The sequence below is a fragment of the Azolla caroliniana genome, unplaced genomic scaffold, assembly GCF_043228905.1.
Source record: "Azolla caroliniana isolate FFs.n. ecotype wild unplaced genomic scaffold, voAzoCaro1.0.p SCAF_18, whole genome shotgun sequence".
Classification (NCBI taxonomy): domain Eukaryota; kingdom Viridiplantae; phylum Streptophyta; class Polypodiopsida; order Salviniales; family Salviniaceae; genus Azolla; species Azolla caroliniana.
In genome coordinates, this window is record NW_028230453.1 from 53,347 (window position 1) to 77,775 (window position 24,429).

The 24,429-nt window shown below is 37.3% G+C and overlaps 3 protein-coding genes across 3 annotated transcripts; 2 read left to right on the forward strand and 1 right to left on the reverse strand.

Annotated features, from left to right (window-relative positions):
• Window positions 1-6,120: 6,120 nt before the first annotated feature.
• On the forward strand, window positions 6,121-7,881 carry LOC147851886 (F-box/kelch-repeat protein At5g15710-like). Its single transcript, XM_087334479.1, has one exon. The coding sequence runs from the start codon at window positions 6,253-6,255 to the stop codon at window positions 7,573-7,575; it is 1,323 nt and encodes a 440-aa protein (XP_087190605.1). The 5' UTR covers window positions 6,121-6,252; the 3' UTR covers window positions 7,576-7,881.
• Window positions 7,882-8,985: 1,104 nt separating this feature from the next.
• Window positions 8,986-15,327, reverse strand: LOC147851887 (general transcription and DNA repair factor IIH subunit TFB4-like). Its single transcript, XM_087334073.1, has 12 exons — window positions 15,201-15,327; window positions 13,665-14,092; window positions 13,460-13,563; window positions 11,850-12,123; window positions 11,677-11,723; window positions 10,986-11,023; window positions 10,848-10,893; window positions 10,417-10,470; window positions 10,271-10,339; window positions 10,001-10,077; window positions 9,791-9,886; window positions 8,986-9,582 (listed from the first exon to the last, which is right to left on the reverse strand). Exons 2-12 carry the CDS (start codon window positions 13,693-13,695, stop codon window positions 9,504-9,506), a joined length of 915 nt encoding a protein of 304 aa, XP_087190199.1. The 5' UTR covers window positions 13,696-14,092; window positions 15,201-15,327; the 3' UTR covers window positions 8,986-9,503.
• Window positions 15,328-16,121: 794 nt separating this feature from the next.
• On the forward strand, window positions 16,122-21,518 carry LOC147851888 (hexokinase-2-like). The gene is made up of 9 exons (XM_087334072.1): window positions 16,122-17,410; window positions 17,684-17,834; window positions 18,120-18,302; window positions 18,699-18,773; window positions 19,141-19,308; window positions 19,828-19,926; window positions 20,025-20,155; window positions 20,235-20,316; window positions 20,762-21,518. Exons 1-9 carry the CDS (start codon window positions 16,953-16,955, stop codon window positions 21,089-21,091), a joined length of 1,677 nt encoding a protein of 558 aa, XP_087190198.1. The 5' UTR covers window positions 16,122-16,952; the 3' UTR covers window positions 21,092-21,518.
• The last annotated feature ends 2,911 nt before the right edge of the window (window positions 21,519-24,429 follow it).

Genomic DNA, 24,429 nt, shown 5'->3' on the forward strand with positions numbered 1-24,429 from the left:
TAGTGTTGCTAGCTTCGATTCGCATGTTTGAACATTAAAATCCGATATCACATGGGCCAGGTATGAACATTCTAATTTACTCTCGGGCTCTTCTCTACGTCCTCCTCTAATTTGGGAATTTTTTCATGTCTCTCGACCTGAGTTTACAAATCTTGATTTTCTAATTCCATATCATAGGTAGCTTTGTTAGCTTCGATTCGCATGTTTGAACACTAAAACCCGATATCACATGGGCCAAGTCTAAACATTTTAATTTAATCACGCACTCTTCTCAACTCCCTGCTCTAATTTGCAAATTACTTCATGTCTCTCGACCTGAGTTTCAAAATCTTGATTTTTTAATTCCATGTCATAGCTAGCTTTGTTAGCTTCGATTCGCATGTTTGAACACTAAAATCCGATATCACATGGGCCAGGTCTTAACATTTTAATTTACTCTCGGGCTCTTCTCTACTCCCTGCTCTAATTTGCAAATTTCTTCATGTCTCTCGATCTGAATTTTAGAAGCTTGATTTTTTAATTCCATGTCATAGTTAGTTTTGTTAGCTTCGATTCGCATGTTTGAACACTAAAATCCGATATCACATGGGCCAGGTCTGAATATTTTAATTTACTCACACGCTCTTCTCAACTCCCTCCTCAAATTTTGTAATTTCTTCATATCTCTCGACCTCAGTTTCAAAATCTTGATTTTTTAATTCCATTTTACTTTACTCTCGAGCTCTTCTCAATTCCCTCCTCAAATTTGGTAATTTCTTCATGTCTCTCGACCTGAGTTTCAAAATCTTGATTTTTAAATTCCATATGATAGCTAGTGTTGCTAGCTTCGATTCACATGTTTGAACACTAAAATCCGATATAACATGGGCCAGATATGAATATTTTAATTTACTCACGTGCTGTTCTCAACTCCCTCCTCTAATTTCGGAATTACTTTATGTCTCTCGAACTGAGTTTACAAATCTTGATTTTTTAATTCCATATCATAGGTGGCTTTGTGAGCTTCGATTCGCATGTTTGAACACTAAAATCCGATATCACATGGGGCAGGTATGAACATTTTAATTTACTCTCGGGCTCTTCTCTACTCCCTCCTCTAATTTGGGAATTTTCTCATGTCTCTCGACCTGAGTTTACAAATCTTGATTTTTTAATTCCATATGATAGCTAGCATTCTTAGCTTCGATTCGCATGTTTGAACACTAAAATCCGATATCACATGGGCCAGGTATGAACATTTTATTTACTCTCGGGCACTTCTCTACTCCCTCCTCTAATTTGCAAATTTGTTCATGTCTCTCGACCTGAATTTCAAAAGCTTTATTTTTTAATTCCATATGATAGCTAGCGTTGCTAGCTTCGATTCGCACGTTTGAACACTAAAATCCGATACCACATGGGCCAGGTATGAAGATTTTAATTTACTCTCGGGCACTTCTCTACTCCCTTCTCTAATTTGCAAATTTCTTCATGTCTCTCGACCTGAATTTCAAAAGCTTGATTTTTTAATTCCATATGATAGCTAGCATTGCTAGCTTCGATTTGCATGTTTGAACACTAAAATCCGATATTACATGGGCCAGGTATGAACATTTTACTTTACTCTCGGGCTCTTCTCAATTCCCTCCTCAAATTTGGTAATTTCTTCATGTCTCTCGACCTGAGTTTCAAAATCTTGATTTTTTAATTCCATATCATAGGTAGCTTTGTTAGCTTCGATTCGCATGTCTGAACACTAAAATCCGATATCACATGGGCCAGGTCTAAATATTTTAATTTACTCTCGGGCTCTTCTTAACTCCCTCCTCAAATTTGGTAATTACTTCATATCTCTCGACCTGAGTTTCAAAATCTTGATTTTTTAATTCCATATCATAGCTAGCTTTGTTAGCTTCGAGTCGCATGTTCTCAACTCTCGGGCTCTTCTCAACTCCCTCCTCAAATTTGCAAATTTCATCATGTCTGTCGACCTGAGTTTCAAAATTTTGATTTTTTAATTACAAATCATAGCTAGCATTGTTAGCTTCGATTCGCATGTTTGAACACTAATATCCGATATAACATGGGCCAGGTATGAACATTCTACTTTACTCTCGGGCTCTTCTCAACTCCCTCCTCAAATTTGGTAATTACTTCATGTCTCTCGACCTGAGTTTCAAAATCTTGACTTATTAATTCTATATCATAGATAGCTTTGTTAGCTTCGATTCGCATGCTTCAACACTAAAATCCGATATCACACCTGCCAGCTATGAACATTTTGATTTACTCACGCACTCTTGTCTACACCGTCCTCAACTTTTCTTTTTTCTTCATGTCTCTCGCCGTGACTTTCAAAATCATGATTCTTCAATTCCATATTATAGAGTGCTTTGCCTTTTTCTTCAGGTCTCTCGCCCCTAGTTTCAAAATCATTATTTTTCAATTTCATATTATAGAGTGCATTTGTAGCTAAGATTCGCATGTTTGAACACAAATATTCGATATCACACTAGCTAGCTATGAACATTTTCATTTACTCATGCGCTCTTGTGTACACTGTCCTCAACTTTGCTTTTTTCTTCATGTCTCCTGGCCTGAATTTCAAAATCATGATTTTTCAATTCCTTCTCATAGCTATCATTGTTAGCATTGATTAGCATGTTTGAAGAAAAATATCCGATATCATTAGAGCCAGGTATGAAAATTTTTATTTACTCAAACGCGCTTTTCTACGTCGTTCTCATCTTTGCTTTTTTCTTCATGTCTCCTGCCCTGAGTTTCAAGATTATGATTTTTCAATTCCATATTATAGAGTGCATCGTTATCTTCCATATTATAGAGTGCATGTTTGAACACAAAAATCCGATATCACTCGAGCCAGGTATGAAAATTTTCATTTACTTACGCGCTCTGGTCTACACCGTCCTCAACATTGCTTTTTTCTTTATGTCTCTTACCCTGTGTTTCAAAATCATGATTTTTCAATTCTAAATTATAGAGTGCATCGTTAGCTTTGATTCACATGTTTGAACACAAAAATCCAATATCACACAAGCCAGCTATGAACATTTTTATTTACTCACGCGCTCTTGTCTACACCGTCCCCAACTTTGCTTTTTTCTTCATGTCTCCTTCGCTGAGTTACAAAATCATGATTTTAGAATTACATATTATATCTATCTTCGATAGCTTCCATTTGTATGTTTGAAGACAAAAATCCGATATCACTCAAGCCAGGTACAAACATCTTGATTTACTAACACGCTCATGTCTATGCCGTTCTCATCTTTGCTTTTTTCTTCATGTGTCTTGCCCTAAGTTTAAAAATCATTCTTTTTAAATTCCATATTATAGAGTGCATCGGTAGCTTCGATTCGCATGTTTGAACACAAAAATCTGATATCACACTAGCCAGCTATGAACATTTTCATTTACTCATGCGCTCTTGTCTACACCGTCCTCAACTTTGCTTTTTTCTTCATGTCTCCTGCCCTGAGTTTCAAAATCATGATTTTTCAATTACATATCATAGCTATCTTTCTATAGTTTCAATTCGCATGTTTAAAGACAAAAATCCGATATCACTCGAGCCAGGTATGAACATTTTGATTTACTCACACGCTCTTGTCTACGCTGTTCTTATCTTTGCTTTTTTCTTCATGTCTCTCGCCCTGAGTTTCAAAATCATAATTTTTCAATTCCATTTGAACACAAAAATCCGATATCACACAAGCCAAGTATGAACATTTTGATTTACTCACGCACTCTTGTCTACACCATCCTCAACTTTGCTTTTTTCTTCATGTCTGCTGGTCTGAGTTTCAAGATCATGATTTTTTAATTCCATATCATAACTATCTTGGTTTTCTTCGATTCACATGTTTGAACACAAAAATCCGATATCGCACTAGCCAACTATGAACATTTTTATTTACTCAGGCGCTCTTGTCTACACCGGCCTCAACTTTGCTTTTTTCTTCATGTCTCGTGCCCTGAGTTTCGAAATTATGATTTTTGAATTACATATCATAGCTATCTTCGTTAGCTTCGATTCGCATGTTTGAAGACAAAAATCCGATATCACTCAAGCCAGGTATGAACATTTTGATTAACTCACACGCTCTTGTCTACGCTATTCTCATCTTTTCTTTTTTCTTCATGCCTCTCGCCCCGAGTTACAACATCATGATTTTTCAATTCCATATTATAGAGTGCATCGTTAGCTTTGATTCGCATGTTTGACCACAAAAATCAAATATCACACAAGCCAGCTATGAACATTTTGATTTACTCACGCGCTCTTGTCTACACCATCCTCAACTTTGCTTTTTTCTTCATGTCTTCTGCCCCGAGTTTCAACATCATGATTTTTCAATTCCATATTATAGAGTGCATCGTTAGCTTTGATTCGCATGTTTGACCACAAAAATCAAATATCACACAAGCCAACTATGTACATTTTGATTTACTCACACGCTCTTGTCTATACCATCCTCAACTTTGCTTTTTTCTTCATGTCTCCTGCCTTGAGTTTAAAAATCATAATTTTTCAATTACATGTCATAGCTATCTTTGTTAGCTTCAATTCGCATGTTTGAACACAAAAATCCGATATCACACAAGCCAGCTATAAACATTTTGATTTACTCACGCGCTCTTGTCTACACCGTCATCAACTTTGCTTTTTTCTTCATGTCTCCTGCCCTAAGTTTCCAAGTCATGATTTTTCAATTCTATATCATAGCTATCTTCGTTAGCTTCTATTCACATCTTTAAACACAAAAATCCGATATCACACAAGACAGCTATGAACATTTTGATTTACTAACGCGCTCTTGTCTACACCGTCCTCAACTTTGCTTTTTTCTTCATGTCTCCTGCCCTGAGTTTCAAAGTCATGATTTTTCAATTCCATATCATAGCTATATTCATTAGCTTCAATTCGCATGTTTGAACATGTTAAGGATTAGGTAATTAATTAAGGAATAATTATTACCTAATTAAGTGATTAACTTAAGTGATTACGTAGCGGAAGATTAAGTGATATGTGCGTGTATGTGTGCGTGAGAGGAAGAGAGAGAGAAGTACACTTATGTATACTTACTTTTTCCATTATGTCTCTTGGCCTTAATTTTTAAACATAGATTTTATAAGCTCATATCATAGCCTACTTCGTTGGCTTCGATCCAACTATTTGAACGAGGAAATCAGATATCATATGAGGATGCTATGAACTTTCTGATGCATGTGGGCACTTTTGTTTGCGCTTGCATGACTTCTGCTACAACTTGACTTTTTCCTTCATGTCTCTTGGCTTGAATTTCAAATTTTAGATTTATTAGGTCATATGATAACCTACTTCGTTGGCTTTAAATCAACTACTTCAACGTGGAAATCTAATATCATATGAGGACGCTAGGAGCTTTTTGATTCATGTGGGCGCTCTTGTTTGCCCCTGCATGAGTTCTGCCACAACTTTACATTTTTATTCATGTCTCTTGGACTGAATTTCAAAACTTCAATTTTATTAGGTCATATCATAGCTGTTATTTGAAGCTTGGAGATATAACTTTGTGTGATTTTTTATTTTTAAGTTTTAGGTTTTGAGCAATTGGAAGGTTAGGTTTTTTTGAGTAATTTTATGATCATTTTCATGGCAAATATTTGTTGTACACTTAACCATTTTTTAGAGTTTTTGATGTTTGTTTCTATGTCAGGCTCTTGGTGACAGAGGTTATCAGATAGAAGGGCTCCCTTTGAAAGAGTCGGGCTCCTAGTTACAAAGGTTGTCAGACAGCGAGGATCCTTGTGATGGAGTCGGGCTCTTGGTGACAGAGGCTATGAGAGAGTCGGGCTCTTTGTGACAGACTCGGGCTCCTGGTGACAAACGTTGGCAGCTTTTTATCCACATTGGACGGTGGAGATCGTATGTGCCATCAGCGTTGCGACCTGCACCGTCCGTGCCCGCGATTCCCTCACTTGCCCTCTTAAATTTTGTTTGGAATTCTTTTGGTAGTAGTTAGTCACGAGCATGTATATATGTTATGTTATGTATGTTACCAGCAGCGGTACATATATTACCAGCAGCCCCTCCTGTCCTGTGTCTGCAGGGAGCAAGGATAGGGATTAGGGTAATTCATGTACAGTGCGCATGGATGGAAGTAGTACGTACATATATGTATGTAGGGAGTAAGTAAAGTATGTTCTTAGCAGCCGATGATGATGGCATGACATGGATTCCGGAAGTTCCAGGCAGAAGAAGAAGAAGATATGGGGGTAGAGGAAGCAGAGGAGGAGGAGGAGGAGGTATGGAGCAGACTTCCAGATGAGGTTGTGGAGCGAGTGTGGAAGAGACTGACAGCATATGATTGCATCAGAGTTGGATCCACATGCAAGAGGTTCAGATCCATCCTCCATATCTTCTTCTCCTCCCAATCACCCCTCCTTACCTCATATCCTTGTCCACCCAACCTTCTTCTTCTTCTGTTCCCGCTCCCTTCAGCAGGAGACGACGATGAAGAAGAAGAAGAAGAAGAAGAAGAAGAAGAAGACGAAGACCATGACGAACCGGAACTCAGCCTTGGCCTCTCCCACTCCTGCTCATGCTCATACGATCCCAGCCTTGGCAAGTGGATCCCTTTGCCCCTTTCCTTCTTGAGTTCAGGCCTCTCTGAATCCTCCTTCCCTGTTGCGTCAGCTGGCGGATTGCTTTGCTTCACCTCCGGAGGATTCGGCCCTGGTACCCACTCACTAACCTTCGTGGTTTGTAACCCTCTTACAAAGTCATGGAGAGAGCTCCCCCTGCTTCCTTCTGATGTTGGCCAGAATCTTGCTGTTGATGGGGAGCAAAATATACCTATAGACTTCAATGATGAAGACTCGGTGCATGCTTTCGGATTGATGACCTTTGATCATGAGCATGACAACCCCCGGGGCTATGAATTCTTCGCAATTAACTACACTTCTAGAAACGGAACTTGTATGGCCATGGCTTATTCTTCCCACCTTTGTAGCTGGCAAGGCCTCTCCGTCCTCACCATGGAGCAACCTTATTGCACATTAAGTAGTATGAATATTGTTGTTATGGGAAGAAATACCGAAATCGACGATAATGCCATCTCGCTCTATTCGCTGTGGAAGAGACGATCAGAGTTTGTCATATATCATCTTGCTCGAGGCACATGGACCGAGATCGAAAGCCCAGAGTGTGAATCCTCCCTCGTAAGTGCCCATTTGATTGATTGCTATGGTGTGTTGCACATGGTGGCGGGTGTCGGCATTGTGTGGCTTCCTACCAATGTGATTGAGAGCCCCACCAGCGTGCGCATCTGGAGGCTCAACATGCCAAGCAAGAGTTGGTCGGAAGTGACGAGAATGCCAGCTGCAGTTCTCCATGAATTTCGACGCAACATTGATTTCGAAAGCTTGCAGTGCTTGGGCAAGGACGGAGTGATCTACTTGACAAGTCTCCTGAAGGAGGTTCTCATGTATGACATGGAGACTGGGGATTGGAAATGGTTTGAGGCTGACTTCTTTGACGTGGACAAGGGATTTGTAGGGTTCATTCTTGAGCCGTCCCTAACCTCGCCTTGACTTGCAATTGTGCTAAGCTTGGACAGATGTTTTGTGTGTTGTCATGAATCATTGATTCTGCCTTACATTTTGTGAATCAGTTTGTTCCTGTTTTAGTGACATCTAGGCAGAATGGAGCATGTTGTTGACCGTGTGCTGGATGTTTGTTATAATGGACCCAAAGCATTTTCATGGGAAGGTCTGCCCAAAGTGGGCATGCATATACACTAGTAACGATGCTCTCATTTATACAATTGTAGATAGTAAAATTATGGTTATGATTGTTTTACTTGCCAATGAAAAATAAAATATCCGATTCTCTTTAAACTTGTGAGAATATTCTCTGTACTCGTGGCTTATCAAAAAAGGGAATTTTATTCAATCTATGGCTATACCTGGATATATACTTCTTTATATTATTTCTAGTATATTGTCAGTATGCTATAAGAGGCTCTTTAGTCAAAAGAAGAATGCTGAGAAAGCAAAGTAGGATGATAATCATAAAACTCAAGGCTTTGCTTGTATAGAATATACCGATTTTTGCTAAATGGCATTCTGAAAATGGTGTGTTTCCTGGCATTTAGCTGAATTGTTGCTGTTTATCTCGGTGAAAGGGTTTACCACAGATTGTGGTTTACTGTCATCATGTGGCATGTTTGTCATTACCAGATTTTTGCTGCATGCTATTGCATTTATTTCTTATGCCAGTAAGTTTAAATTTGATGAAATCTGGAAAAAGTGGGGTTTCGTGTTCAGAGTGCACTTACATGCTTCAGTTCAATGACAATTAGAACTAGGCGGAGGTGCCTAATGGAATATAAGAAAGTGAGTAGGGAGATTTTTTGAAATACTTAAAAACATTGTAGAGAGAAGTCAGAGTTAGACGACTGAGATTAGTGGCAATGTAAAATTCGTCAAAAGGCTAAGCAAAATGTGCTCAAAAGGACAATCAGTCATTTTTCTATTTCAAAAGCTGAAAGCCATGTGCTCATAGGTTCAAAACTATTGTGGCTCTTCATTGCAAGGATGTGTTTACACTTGACAACCTTTACCACCTTCACTTTGACAAGTGTTTGCCCAATGATATATATTGAAGTTTTTAGTTTCACCAGACTAATGTCTGTTATGAATGGGTCCACATTTTAGGTAACAAGTATCTTATGGGCGAAACATTTAAACATTTCAAAAAACCCAAACTGATTGAATTATAGAAATTAGATCATGGGAAGCAACAAAGACATCAATCTTTTGTGAATACTCTACTCTTCTCAATGTTGTTTTCTTAATAATTTTGCACAGAGGTTTTAACTTAATTTCCTTGAGAAAATGACCTTTCACTACTGCAGCAATCAACAGTAATGTTAGTGTATCATATTTTGCCTTGGTATTTTCAGAAATAAAAATGCTGCCCTACCTTTTTTTAAAGGCGACTTCAATTAAGTTTTTCTATTTTTCCTCAGGGTTTACATTAATTGTGCATAAGATCAATAGGAATCCTCGTGAAACCTGTGTTGTAACCAAATAAAATTTTCTTATATACTAGGATTACCAAAATTTGACGAGTTACAATACCATTATTTAGCCCCTGAATGTTACTATTATCGAAAACACACTAGCCCTAGAAAACTTGCAAATCCATGATGAGGTGCATCACTTTTCTAGAAGCACATTCATGGTATTTCTATAAGAAATGCAGACTTCGTATACTTCACACTAGTGGAAGACGATGGCTTATATACAAGGTTCAAGGCTTTTGCTGAATCACCCATAAGGCCTTTGTGCTCTGTATAACATGTAACCAAACCAAGACCTTTGCTGCTTACAGACTCAGATGCCAAAGTACGATAAATATTTTACACTTAGCAACTACATTCCTTCTCCCTTCAAATGTTTAGTGGTAATAATTCTCAATACAAAAATCATATCAGAGAATAACTGTCTTTTAACGCTCACAGTTTCTCAGATGACGAGATCTTCCTCTTTAGACCAGCAACAGTAGATGCAGGTCGGCGTTGACTGAAATTGGCTCTACATGTCCGCAAAAACATAAAAAAAAGAATTTCATATTTCAAATAAGCTGTGCTATATACAAGGTTTCTTTTAAGGTAACATATTTCAAATCAGCTTCACTATAAGACTTATTTAAGGTGTCATATTTCAGTAAGATACTATTATGAGAGAAGGTATCAGAACAGATTGATTATTATATGGAGCACAATTGTATAAAATAACTTACCCGCATGTTGAGCATGAACCATGCTTCTTGCAGAAGATAGACAAGCATACAGAACATATAAATCCAGTATCAATTATCTTCTTATGGCAAAAACACCTGTGCATGTGTCAGCAATCTTATAAGGTGCATACAGCCATGGAGGAAGCAGCTGGTTGAAAGATAGTTTTAAAAAAATGATTTGATGGATACAGCAAATGCCGAGGTACTCACGATGCACGAAAATCAACACCAGTAGGACGTGGTAATTGCAGAAACCTTCGAGAGTGTAGATCAGTGGCAAAAACCATCTGCGTGCAATGACAAATGTAACCTGATACTTACTAGTAAATACACTATGAGCAAGCATTTTTAACTCAAAATTTAAATAAAAAACATAGTGTCAAATCACATATTTCAAAGCTCATCTATTACTAATGATATTGCAACTGTTACACTTTTCATACAGATCTAGTCCCTTTTGCCAAAATATCTGCTGCTCACCATAAGATATTGAAACATGCCTTCTGGTAAAGTCGGTTTCATGTATATACCCCCAGTTATATGGGCTGCCTGTTAACATTAAAAAAATTAAGCTACGTGGTGGTTTACCTTACAATCCCATGTTTGTAGATATGTGAACACATCACCTGCTGCAAAAATGCTGAATGTTCTGTACCTACCATACAGGCATCAATAGGGATCTACATGCAATGAAAAGAGAAATAAGCAGGGTCAGCAGTAGATCTTTTTCAAAGTATTAGTTTGATGCATACTAATCATATACGGATGTTTTGACAACCAGATCCCAACCTACCATCATGTGCTTTGGTTTTAGGAAGAGTTATTTCTATATGCATAAATATACTAGAAATCAATTTTGGTTATGGTTGTCCATTATCAGAGAGAGGTTTCCGCAAATTGCAACAAAGGTTACACAATTCTTAATGCATAACCTAATGATTATAAGAACCTTGGTCTTTCTTTAACTCCAACCTAGTGCTGAGGTGTGAACCATCAGAGAGAATGCAACAACTTCAATAAGAAAGAGGTAACTTGATAAGGGAAGATGCTATTTCACCATTAACCGTTGAGCTGAAAACACAGCATTCATGATAGCCACATACCTATGCAGATCAAGAAATCCACAAAGATGGGGTTTAGTTAAATGCAAAATGCTAAAAAAAACAAGCACAAAATAGGGATTGTTAATACATACTGTTGGGGGGCATCACCTTTTCCTTGCAAGCACAGTATCTGTAACAAATACTCTTATCAAAATACATTTTTTGAAAATGTGGGCATCTACATGGACATATTCGTACTATTTCAAACTTCAGTCATTAGTTTACGTAACACCTTTAGCTAATAACTGATCAGTAAAGCTAAATTTATCGAACAATTTCAGAGATTAAATTTAAACTTTGCTGTGGAACCTAATTGATTATTAATTACAGAGTAACAGAACTTGACATTTAAAACAGAATAACATTAGTAAATGAACGTAAGGTTTAAAACGGAATAATTAATTATATATGTAATCCAAATTGTGGTCTTTACCTAAATGTATACAGTATGTAAATAAGTAAATATATATCTAATGATTTGTATTGTGATTTACTTTACAAAACTGTTACATATTTTTGAATTGAAAAGAAACCTCAAAAAAATTCTTGCAACGTTATTAGTACAGTAAGACAGAAAAGCAAGTTCCTGTAGCTTGTGAAACACCAAAACGCTATGCAAAAGATAATTCAACAAATAGAAACTCAAATTATTCTGCCTTTTATAGTCTAGGTTATGAACAAAAGTCAACCAGAAGAAGTAGCTCAATGTGCAGAATAAAACTTTTACCCAACAAAGGCCATATATTCTCAAAGTCTAAATGAACATATAATGCAAAGTATTACCCGAGGTTGGGGGTGTGACGGACCAGCTTTAAATGTTCTTTGTATATCTGCATTATGTCAAAAAAAATCCTCCAACCTTGGGTGCAAGAATGCCTTAATATAGTGGATGCACAACCAGATTCAGATTTTGAATATTTCATACTGATATTTTGGAGTGGTAAAGGTAAGGATACAGCAAAGTGACATTGAGAGAGCTCCAGATAACAGAGAAAACTCATTAAAAATCACTTCTTCAGGTAAGACACTTTCCTTCTGTAAGAACCTCTCCAACTGTTTTAATATTCTTGATGGAAAGGAGGCCTGCTGTCTCTTATTCCTACTGCCTGAAGGTTCACTTGAGCTGCTTTCAGAATTGAACACAAAACCACACGTGCGGGCTCCATAGGCTATGACAACAAGCTGGTTTAAGTTGTTCAGCAGAAGAATTGAGTTCATGAATAGGACCACCTGGATTGGAAAAGAATTTTCAAGTTCCACCAAATTTAATGAGCATGATTCACACATATGGTGGTACATCTTCGTATAACATATCCATGGAAACCGAACATTTTGCAGACCACCTACTCAAGAGAGCCTCAAATCTAAACAGAAACAGATCAAAGTTTCCTAGATATTGATTATTTCTTTAAAACTTTCACTAAAAATCCATAATCTTTCAATTCTGTTTAAAACTCATTTAAACAGAAAAGAACGCCTACGGATCCTTGATCATATTCACGCACTACAAGATACTTTGATGAACTGTTGAATGAAATAATCGATATCTAAAAAGGTTTGACATGGGGTACCGCTCGATCCTTGCTAGGGTTCAAGCACAACATTTGATCACAAGGCATTTAGAGATCAAACACAAAGCAATGAGAAAAATAAAAAGTGTCTTACATGAATAGAATGATGACTTGAATTGTGTGATCACAAGCATGCATAGAATGCGAGCTTATATTTTACATGAACTGACAAGCCGGTTTAAGTTGTTCAGAAGAAGCATCTTACACGAAATGAACAATGACTAGAAACATGTGATCACAAGTAGGCAGAGAATTGGAGCTTACATTTGCAGGTATAGAGCAGTATAACTTTGTTAATGCAACACAGAAATGGAAAGCAAACATTTTACAGATCTACTCAAGAAAACTTTCAAGGAGATCAAAGTTTTCAAGATATCAATCATTTCTTGAAAAAGTTCATCAGAGCATCTTGCAGTATTGGGGTCGGTTAAGGCCCCAAGGACTCTTGTCATGTACACTTTGATGTTTCCTCCTAGAAGCTCTCTCTGGTTCTTGCTAGGGATATTTGACTTGTACAAGCATTATACTTTGGACTTCTGACTTTGGGCCACTTGGAAGTTTTTAACCTACACTGTCCAAGTGGGCCAAATGCCCACTTTAATAAAATAATGTCGCAAACACCCTAGATTTTATGCTAAATCTTGTACAAGCCCTCTCTCACCCACCTACATCCGGTTGGTCTGGGCTCACCTATACCTGATGAGTCGCTACTAAAAGAAAATCTATTAATTCTCGTACACCTGGACAGCAAATGTTTCGAAGATCTACTCAAGACAACCTTAAATCTAAATTTGAATGACATAAAAGTTTTCTGGATATTGATCATTTCTCAAAGAAGTTCACCAGAGAATGATTAGAATCAACACCAGATAAATTCTCTTATGAACCTTTGTACAAAATCAACAATGACTAGAATCATTTGATCACATGGAATGAGAAAAATGAAAAGCATCCTACAAGCATAGATCACAAGCATGTGTAGATTGTGAACTTACATTTTGCATGAACTGATTGAAGGTGAGACCTGTAGAGCTAGTGCTCCTCCTTCCCCAAAAGAATGGGTTAACATCAATGAGGACTACCACTTGACTTGCATCATCTGAGCTCATTGCAAAATAGAACAGATTCCGAGACAACATACTGTAATTAGAAGAAAAGAAGATGGTATTGCTGCAACAGGAGAGGAATCAAAATACTAACCTCGGCCTCTTTGGTGGGACGCTTCTTCCATTTATTACAAAAATAACCTTGCGGCATGTATTTGATCCTTCAAACTGATAGGAATCCTTCACATTAAAATGTTTGCATTACATGCAAGTTCAAAGCTAGCCTAACTAAAACTAGTTAGGGAAGAAACAAGCCTACACGAGCTGAACTAAAACTAGTTTGATGATGAAACAAAAGACAAAAAAATGGAATACACACAAATTTTTGCACCACATTGAACACTTGCTTTAACATACTGACTCATGACATCAGAGAATGAAGAACTCACAAAGTTTTAACCACGATCTCTACTTGTTCATGTTTAAATCATAACATTACAAATGAAACTTCTCACATCTGCGTATGAAATAAAGTATCTCCATGCTCACATTGTCCTAATCTGTGCTTTCGAATGCTATATGCTGCATATGAAAGAAGGAAAGAGCATCAAGCCATTTAGATGCACTTAACATAAGCTTTGGCGATCATCTGTCAGAAAAAGATAGTAGTGTTGGTACTCAAAAATCAATGTGTACACATGAGAAACCAAGAGAAAATGAGGACGTAACTAATGTGAAGCCAATTGTGATGGAGGCTCTAATGTTAGTCAATGGTGGGCTTAAGAATGAGATCCATCCATTAATGGAAACAATCCACACTAAAAAAGATGATGGAGATTTGGTCTAATCAAGTTGATGATGGAGATTTCATGCACATAACTTTCTCGATGCTTTAAATGGGTTTGAGAAGTGAAAAACTTGGGTTTTAGGCCTCATGCAAAGATTAACACATTGAAATATACTCCACGAATGAGTTATATTAAACTCAAGGCAAACTATTATAACCATACTCTCATTGAGCAATGCATTAGCAGAAAATTTTGGATATTTCAATACAAAAAAAGTGCAAATTAAAACAAAGATTAAGGGCTCATGCCCTCAATTTGACATAATATTAATTGCCAAAGAACAATACATTTGTCCACCTACTAACGCAGCTTCGTGTTTCATCAACTTGTGGTTATACATCAAATCCAAAACCCCAACTTTGATTTCAAAGGTGGAATCTTAGCTTCTGAAATATCTTTGTAATCCTAGTCAATATTTCGATATTTGACCTAGCATACTTGTAGATTGACTCTGTCAATGTTCCCATAAATACGTCACACTAAGCAATCACCCACCTTCTTGACAATCTTTTATGCATTGTGCCAATGCCCATTTTTTGCATGATGTAATTACCCACATGCCAAGAGTCTTATTTTGTGCCTTTATAAGGTTCAATCTCAACTTTAATGATGTCCCTTTGTTGGAGAATACCCCTTGGCTTGAAAGTATATTCGCGTGTACCTTTAGCAATACTATTGAATTTCAATGTGTTTCTCTTGTTCTTAAAAAAACCACATTCTCTGCCATACATACAACAGATAGAAAAACAGAGAAAAACAAAGAACAGAGAACAGATTCAAAAAAAGGAGAGAAAACTGAGAGAATTCATAAACAGAAACAGAAAAACAAAGAAGATACGTACTTCAGAGTGATCGAGTGACGAATAGCGAGCGAGGAGCGAGGAGGAGTGGGCAACGAGCAAGGAACAAAGAGCAGCAAAGAAGGGAGCGGAGCAACGAGAAGAAGGAACAGACAGGGAGCAGCGAGCAACGCGAAGAAGGAATGCAGTGAGTGAGTGAGTGAGTGATTCGTGAATAACAGGGAGAAAGAGGGAGAAAAGAAAAGAAAAGCTATAGAGGGCAGCACAGCATAGCATAGCCCATCATTATTATATCAACCCTCTTCCACACCCACGATTTCATGGTTCGGTTCGGTTCAAGTTTTAAAATTTTTAAACGGTTCGGTTGAGACACTCTCAAACAGAACTGAACCGAACCGTTGCAGATTGTTTGTTATATACAACTACAAAATTGACCATTATAAAATTACAAAAGATAAGAAAAAAGGGAAAACGTCGATTAAAAAACATTCCCGAGGATCACGGAAAAGTAATTAGATGAAAAATTAGAGACTTAGTAGAGAGGGGACACAAATGGGATGAGGAGATATTAGAGACTTAGGTCACAAACTCAGGAGGTGGAGTGAGGATCCATAGAGAGAACTCTTAGAAGGGAAAAAAAGCTGAGCTGAGCTGAGCTGAGCTGGAGTGGGCAAACTGAAAAAGGGGGGGGTGGATTCCTTTCCAGAACTCGAAAAAGAATTCATACATACACTACTACACGATCTCAAAACTAAACGCTCTTTAAAGAAAGCAAAAAGCATTGAGATTCATTATGAAACCCACGCGCAAGAAGGACATGACGCAGAGGGCAAAAGCAAAACAAGAAGAAGAGGAGAGGGAGCTAATAAAAGTAAAGAGAGGAAAACCAAAGATGCGCCTCTACTACTACTACTACTACTACTACTACTACTACTACTGACTGCTACCTACATCTTTGTCTGTCTCCGACAGGAGTCTCGCCCGCCATCGCTATTTATTTTCTGCTGCTGCTCTCTCTCTCTCTCTCTCTCTCTCTCTCTAAGCAGAAAGGAAGAGGAACAAGCAAGAAGCAGAAATAAAGGAGAAAAGAAGAAGAAAGAAAAAAATGATGTGATCAGGTAGCACGTAAAGCCTTCGAATTTTCCTTTAGAAATAGCTTCTTACAGTAAAGATTGCCATCATCATCTTTACATTATTTCCTTTAGAAATAGCTTTTGAAATCCTTCTTCCTGTCTTTCGAATTTGTCACCGCCTTCTCTCATTATATTACCCGTACCTTGATCTGTGACAACCTCGATCCTTGTCCTAGATTTTCGAAATTTCCTTCACTGCATTCATCTTGAACTCCTAATTTCGGCCTCTTTCTCGTTATTTTCGCTGAGAAATCTCTGATTTGTCAACAAGAAGATCTGTCGACTAATTATCTGCAATCAATTAGTTGCAATTCCTCTATTAATCTTTGTGTTTTTGGAGAAATTTCTGTTCTCATCTGCACCAAAATCAGAACAACCCGGCATTAGTTGGAATTCCCTAAGATCTTTGCATTTTTCTGAGAATTTTAGGATTTGCAGATCCGTCAAATTATTTTGGCAAAATTTGACTCTTTATGTTTTCTGAGAGATTTTTCATTTATCTTGGAAAATTGCCATAGAAATCTTTGCGTTCTCTCCCTTTCTGATCTCTTTAACCTTGTGAGCTTTTATTTCTGAGAAATCGCTTGACTTGTTTCTAGAAGAAGATCCATCAACTCATCTGCAAAATTCGCCGAAATTGTGTACGAATCTTGCATGTATTATGAATACTAACTATACAATGCTAGAATCTCGTATTCTCCCCATCACTACAGAAGGATGTTTTTCCAAGTTAACTCTTGGATTAAATCCAAAAACAAAGGAAAACTTCTCCAAGTCTTCAGCAGGGGCAAAGTATAATTCACCTCCATTATTTAGCCTTTACCATAGCAAGTTACAGATGAAGAAAGGGAAATCGAAGCACAGTGTTATCCCTAGGAATAACTGTGTTAGATCTATGTTTTCAACATTGAGTGTCAGTTCTGAAGTAAAAGATAGATCTAACAAAGATCAAGCCAATTTTATTTTGGATGAGTTACGAAAGTCTTGTGAGACTACTGAAGAGAGACTCCGTTTGATCATAGAAGCCATGGTTCAAGAAATGTATGATGGTCTTGAAAGAGAAGGAGGAAGTAAAGACTACAAAATGATCCTCACATATGTCGATAAGCTCCCATCCGGGTATGGATTAACTCTGAAGTACTATGTTGTCTTCTATTTAGGTCTTTTTCATAATTTTACCCATAGCAAATTTTGAAGCAGCTGTAAATCATGGTAAAGTTCAAAGCCGTCTTATAGTGTTGGTTTATGAAGATAATTAACCAGAAAATGATGATTTAGGAATCAAAAAACAGCAAAACGATTTCCTTTTTTCTTAAAACAGGAAAATAAAAATTCATCTTTTCCTACCACCAGAAAAAATGATTGATCTTTGTCTTTCTAATGCACTTACAGAAATGAAAAGGGCCATTTTTATGCCTTGGATTTGGGAGGTACTAACTTCCGGGTCTTGCGTGTCAATTTTGGGGGCAAAGGCTCAGACCTAAAAGATCAGGAATATCAGGAAGTCTCCATCCCTCAAGCACTTATGCATGGAACTCATGAGGTTAGCACATTTTCCTCTCTGGAGGCAACTATGATATATGTATCACGTGAGTTCAACGAAGGTATTTTTCAAAAAGCTCCTTTATATATATATAGGGTGTACCATGTAGAAGGGTTTAGATACTAAAGATAACATCTTCTTTCATACATTTTCTCCATACAAATAAAGGAGTCAAGGGCAGGAGGTTTACATATAGTGAACACACCATGATTTTGTCTTCATTTCCAAAGAAATTAAGTCTATAAGGAGTTTGTCATTATTAATTTTTCTCTTTTTTGTCTGCAGGAATTATTCGATTTCATAGCTGGAAAGCTGGCTGATTTTGTAGCGAAGGAATCTAAAGCATTTCACCCATTGCCTGGTCGGAAACGAGAACTTGGTTTTACGTTTTCCTTCCCGGTAAAGCAGACATCCATAGATGCAGGGACACTCATTAAATGGACAAAAGGATTCGCTGTGGAAGGAACTGTAAGTAATTCTCGTTTCATTTAATTTTCTATCTGCTATATGGAAATATATTTTCACGTCTTTCTGTTCTAGTGCTTTGGCAAAATGTGTGATTTAAATAATACCTTGACGTGATAAGCTACTGACTTTGCTCAGTTCCAAGTTCTATATGATATTTATTTATTATAGAAATAAATAATAGAGTCTAAAAGAAAAGAAAAAGTTGAAGGTGTGGTTACCATTAAGAAATGTGGCCTAGTACCATGATTGTATCATGGACATAAAATTTTAGAGTGTTGATTAAGTGAGGCTGGATGATAGTACCTAACCAGTGAGACAGTTTATAGAGCTCTAAATATAATTGAGTACAGTTTATGGAGCTATAAACACCAGCACATTTATCTTTATTTGACACAGGCTGGAAAGGATGTTGTTCAGTCATTGAATGAAGCTTTGGACCGACGAGGACTTGATATGGTAGTCACTGCTCTGGTAATGATCTTAACCATTTGCTTGAAGTCTTAAATAATTTATCCATGGGACATACAGCAGTGGGTTCACTTTTGGCTTCTTTTGGTGGTTGTGTTTATGTTTGAAATCTCTTAGTGATAAAATAATGTGTTTCGTTATACTAGGATTACTTCTGAATCTTTGAGTATTCTGTGTTTTTATCAAAGCACTGAAAATATGGACTTTCTTTATAATACAGTATGAAGTGATAGCCATCATCAATTTGATTTTGGCCTAGCTCAACAGAAATTTTCAAGTTCAAATATTCTGAGACAACTTCTATAGAATTTGATGCTAATTCAGCTCAAGCATGCTAACTGTTGGACATATTTCTATTTGATAAAAATAGGTAAATGATACAGTTGGGACTCTAGCAGTTGCATCAATGGGAGCCAAAAATGAAGGTGATGAGGTTATGATTTCTGTTATACTTGGGACAGGGACGAATGCATGCTATGTTGAAAACATTGATGCGATACCAAAGTGGCAAGGACCTAAACCAAAATCTGGTAGAATGGTAAGTTTTAAAATAAAAGCGTTGATTTGATTTGCACAATTTGTTTTGCATGCATATAATTTCATGTAACTGCATTTCTCTTTAAATTTATCTTAGTGAAAAGAATGTTGACTTTTCTTTGATTTTGAAAACTTCATTAAAAATCTATTAATTTCATTACTCCATAAAGTTTAGGGTTTGGCTATCTAGATAAAAGACTGAAACATTGCAGGGAATTAGGACATTACAAAAGGCCAACAAGGATAAATCCGGAGTCATTCTTTTCTTAGTGAAAAGGATGTCACTCTTTTCTTTGATTCTGCTTACTTCGTAGAAAATCTAAACCCTGATTCATCTATATGTGACGATGTTTTGAAGATGTTGTGTTTGAACAGAGTAAATGGTATCTGTTCCTATTTCAATAGTGTGTTCTGGTGTAGTAAAATGAGTTTATTTTAAAGAAATAGGAAATCAACTTAGCCATATATAATTTGCATGGGCTCCTGCTTCCTAATTCTAATTTTCTTTGTGATTGAGAAGATTATTAGCATGGAATGGGGTGGATTATCCTCCTCATATTTGCCAAGAACATCCTATGATGATGATCTTGATGCTGCAAGTGTCAACCCAGGTGAACAGGTATAATTCTGCATACTGTAACAATACAATTGATGGTTTATTTTACTTAAGATCGAAGTATAAGATCTAATGAATTCTGCATGCCCTGAATAATACAGATATTTGAGAAACTTCTATCTGGCATGTACTTGGGTGAGGTTGTCCGGAGAGTCTTATTAAGGCTTGCTAAAGAGGCTCTAATTTTTGGACCAGTTATACCACCGAAGTTGAATGAGCGTTTCATCATTGGGTAAAATATCTCACCAATTTATTCACACTACTGAATTAGAGGAAAAATGGGCCCTCAAATTTTGCTCCTTCATTTGCAGAACTCCTCACGTATCAGCAATGCATCATGATGAGTCTCTCGACTTGCAAGTAGTAGGCAAGGTTTTCCAGAATGTGTTGGGGGTATAGACACATATGCTTCAGCTTTTAATCCCTTCTTTAGGTTTGCTTTATTAAGTGAGAATATTCTTCCTTGTGGCTATGCATATATGCGCACGTGCACACACACACACACACACACAGATTTAATAGGAAAGGGTTTCCCGAATGTGTTGGAGATAAGTACATTTAATGCCTTACGTCTAGGCATGCTTTAACAAGGTATAGCCATGAGGAGCTAAATATTTGTTCTTGTGGGTAATGTATACATATGTAGAAAACGTTTTCCAGAATATGCTGGGGCTACATCCATATATGCTTGCTTCAGTTTTTAATACCTGATATTTAGCCATTATTTAGTGAGCCCTTGTGGGAATCTGTGTGTGTGCGTTGACTTTTTTAATCATTAGTTTTACAAGTTATGATAATAAGGAACCAACTATTCTTCCCTCTGGATTTCTTATTATAGATTGAAGAGACACCATTGGACGTGAGGAAGATTGTGGTGGAAATATGCAGTATTGTCACAACTCGTGCAGCTCGATTAGCAGGGGCTGGAATTGTTGGAGTCTTGAAAAAAATAGGCCGCGATCGGAACATAGGGAAGAATAGGACAATAGTAGCTATGGATGGAGGTCTCTATGAACACTACCCTTTGTTTAGGCAACACTTAATGGCTGCAGTTGAAGAGCTTCTTGGTCATGAGATAGCCAAGAATGTGGTTATTGAACTCTCAAAAGATGGTTCTGGGATTGGTGCTGCATTACTTGCAGCGGCTCACTCTCGATACAATGAATAACTTCCCATTATATCTTTTTCACCTTTCACACCAATTGAAATAAATAAACACTAACCTCTTTGCTTCACATTGTATCTTTTTCACCTTTTCAATCGGGACTATGAATAAATTAACTCCTGATCTGTGCAATGTATCTCCCCCTTGAATTGATACATAGATCAAATGATGAGTTAACCGTTTTTCATTTCTCTCAGTGTAGTCCAAATGCAGCATGCGGCAAAGAGTTGAATTCTTGACCTTCTGCTTACATGACAAGGACCGTAAGCTAGTATGCCAACTTCAGTGAATAATTATTGTTACACTTTATCCCTCATGTAATCAAATTATAGAAAACTGTGGACTCTCCACAGACATTGTATAACATGATGACTAAACCCATTTGGCTAACATCACAGAATTCTTGGAAATAATGAATGTGTTACGTAGATCTTCATGTTGAACCAAGGTGCTCACAGAATTATCAGGTAATAATTTGTTACTGAAGTAATACAATATGAAAATTTGAAAAATCTTGAACCAAGCTGCTCCCAAAAAATCTTGAAAATAATTTGATACTTCTGTCTACATGTAAGCATATTTTGTTGAATCAAACAGCTGCCAATGTAATCCAGATGCCAGAGGTTGGAGTACAGAATGTGCTCTAGTAATTGTTCCAATGATAGGCTTTTGGGAGTGAGCATATAGTTGTTTGACTGTTTGGATCTATCATCTGATTTAAGGCAATGGTCCGAGCTCTTCTATTTTACAAGCTCTAAATGCAAGGTATTAGTCCCAAGTGATAAATGATTTGTATTTTTTATGGTCATTGCTCAAGCATATGGGGAAGCAAAGGAAGTCATTACTGTGAGTAAATCCTGATCTTGTTAAACTCTTTCTCTTCCTCAACATGGGGGGTTCTGATCGGGCAGCCAAATAGAATGGCATTTTCACCATAGGATGAGGCTAATATTTGTTCTCTTCGACTGCAGCTCACTGACATCTTTTAAAAACTGTCTATTAACATCAGTTGGTAGGCAACAGTGCTGAAGTGCACAACTAAAACGTGCTTTCCTAAAATCCAAGATTTAATCCAATAACAAGATTTATGAGTCAAAGATCTTATCCTCTACATTAAGACATGATCTATACACTAAATTAAAATTCATATTTTAGAAATTGTATGTCATGAACATAAAGAAATCATAATTATTATCCATGATCCATGATTTCATCCAACATTCAAAATATGTAAAAAGTAAGATTCTAGCTACCATCGTCCATCTTGATACCAAACATACAATATGTCCACAATTGATGTCACGGTAAATTTTTAGTAGTTTACCTTATAATCCCTTCATACAACCCAACTCATGATTACAGCATCCATGAGCCCGTGAGTAATCCCAACCACTTTCTTGCCAAATCAGTACGAAACCCATCATGTCAAAACAGTGCTAGAAAGATCTAGTCTGACAATCCGGTAGTCACACAATATAGAAAACAAGAAAGTACCCAAAACATACCCTGGGTGACCCATAGGAAAAGTTCTATAGTATAATGTGGTGCTCATGTCATGTCCCAACCAGGATGCAGTTCCAATCTGAATTGGGACTCGCAAAGTGACCCAGTCCCAATCCCTATCCCAAAAGGTGCACCACCCTGAATTGGGACAACCAATCCCAATGGCTAGCCCAAAGGCCATATCTTGGCCTATATAAGGAGGAGCTTCTCCTCATTTGTGATTATTCTCGACCTCTAAGTTCTAATCTCTCCCCTTGTAACATTTGAAGCTCTCTAGTCCCTCATCATCTTTTTGGGAAGTTGTCCCAACGGACCTTGGTGAGTTTCGACTCATCCCAACCTCATTTTTGGTTTGTCCTAACATGGGACCGTTATAAGCCTATATCTTTCCATATAATAGAAATAATCCTTTCTGTCCCAATTCTCTTTGTCCTAATGTGTTTTCGTGCGGTTTTGAGACCCCCATAATCTAGGGGCATAACACTTGATATCAAAGCGAGAACATGAGTTGGGAGAAGACACGATGTTGAGGCCGAAGAAGGAGACCAAAGGAAGAGATAGCGATAAGGAAAGTAGATTGGACTCGGAATCGGAAGCAATCAAGGAGCGAGTCCCGAATGGAACAAAGAACCCTAAGAGAACCAAAAGCAAGAGTTCAGAATCGAGGTTGTCCCAATCAAGATCGATGACTGCGGTGCAAAGGTAAATGGGACGCAAGGACCCTTAAAAGACGAGGTCGAGCAAGGGTTGGGAATCAAGTGTCTCCCAACCAAGCCAAACAAGGAAGAGCAACTCAAGACAAAAAGTACCAAACATGCCCCCAAGGTCGGAGTCACGTGAAGGACCGAGGAGCTAAGGATCGAAGACGAACCAAAGATAAAAAGCTTTATCAAGAAGGGAGGACTTCCTAGAAAAGAAAGGCAAAGGCAAGGTGATTGAGGGTAACCTGAAGGAAACAAGGCACAAACCCAAGCAACAAAGGAACTTGGGACACTATTTTGAGTGTGATGAAACTCAAGCTCCATGGCACACAAGAAACCTATCCCAACCAGGACACAATCCCAATCTAAACTAGGACTCACAAAGGGACCTAGTCACACTCCCAAAAGGGACACCGCACTAGCTTGGGACAAACAATCCCAATGGACTACCCAACGACCATACCTTGGCCTATATTATTAGGAAGAGCTTCTCCTCATTTGTGATTATTCTCAACCCATGAGTTCTACTCTCTCTCCTCATCATTTGAAGTTCTTTAGTCCATCATCATCTTTTTGGGAGGTTGTCACAACGGATCTTGGCAGAGTCCCAACTTCATTTTTTCTTTTGTCCTAACTTGGGACCATTGTAAGCCTATATCTCTTCCTATCATAGAAATCATCATTTTTGTCCTAATTGTGGTTTTGTGTGGTTTTGAGGCCCCCATAATGAGGGGCATAACAATATAGCTAGACAACTACTACTTTTGGGTCACTCAAAATGATAGTTGCATAAATTTACACATGCTTCACATACCACCAAAAACAGTAATTTTATGCTCATAGAACAATTATAAGCAACAATAATTCGAGCAACCGTATCATGAACTTGTACTAAGGTTACTTAGAGTTTTAGCAATATATCAAAGGTTACTTAGTAGCACCCATAGATTGACACATGCATGATATTCGTGCTATTCTCTATGTGTGATATTCACAATATTCGAGAATACAAAATGGCCCCAAGAATATTATAAAACCATTTGTTTTGCATTATATAAATATCCAAAAAATTAATTAAATTTTATTTTTTTTAAATTAAATTAACTAAACAAAGAACAATCATTCTTAGTAAATTAT

What these genes read in the sequence shown, in the direction of transcription:
- LOC147851888 (XM_087334072.1), top strand. Translation starts at nt 16,953, where the DNA reads ATGAATACTAACTATACAATGCTAGAATCTCGTATTCTCCCCATCACT. An exon ending in TTATGCATGGAACTCATGAG is followed by an intron (nt 17,835 to 18,119) that starts GTTAGCACATTT and finishes TTTTGTCTGCAG; the next exon opens with GAATTATTCGATTTCATAGC. An exon ending in GATTCGCTGTGGAAGGAACT is followed by an intron (nt 18,303 to 18,698) that starts GTAAGTAATTCT and finishes TATTTGACACAG; the next exon opens with GCTGGAAAGGATGTTGTTCA.
- LOC147851887 (XM_087334073.1), bottom strand. Translation starts at nt 13,695, where the DNA reads ATGGAAGAAGCGTCCCACCAAAGAGGCCGAG. An exon ending in TCAATCAGTTCATGCAAAAT is followed by an intron (nt 12,124 to 13,459) that starts GTAAGTTCACAA and finishes TTTCCAATCCAG; the next exon opens with GTGGTCCTATTCATGAACTC. An exon ending in AAAGGTGATGCCCCCCAACA is followed by an intron (nt 10,894 to 10,985) that starts GTATGTATTAAC and finishes TGATCTGCATAG; the next exon opens with GTATGTGGCTATCATGAATG.
- LOC147851886 (XM_087334479.1), top strand. Translation starts at nt 6,253, where the DNA reads ATGGGGGTAGAGGAAGCAGAGGAGGAGGAGGAGGAGGTATGGAGCAGA.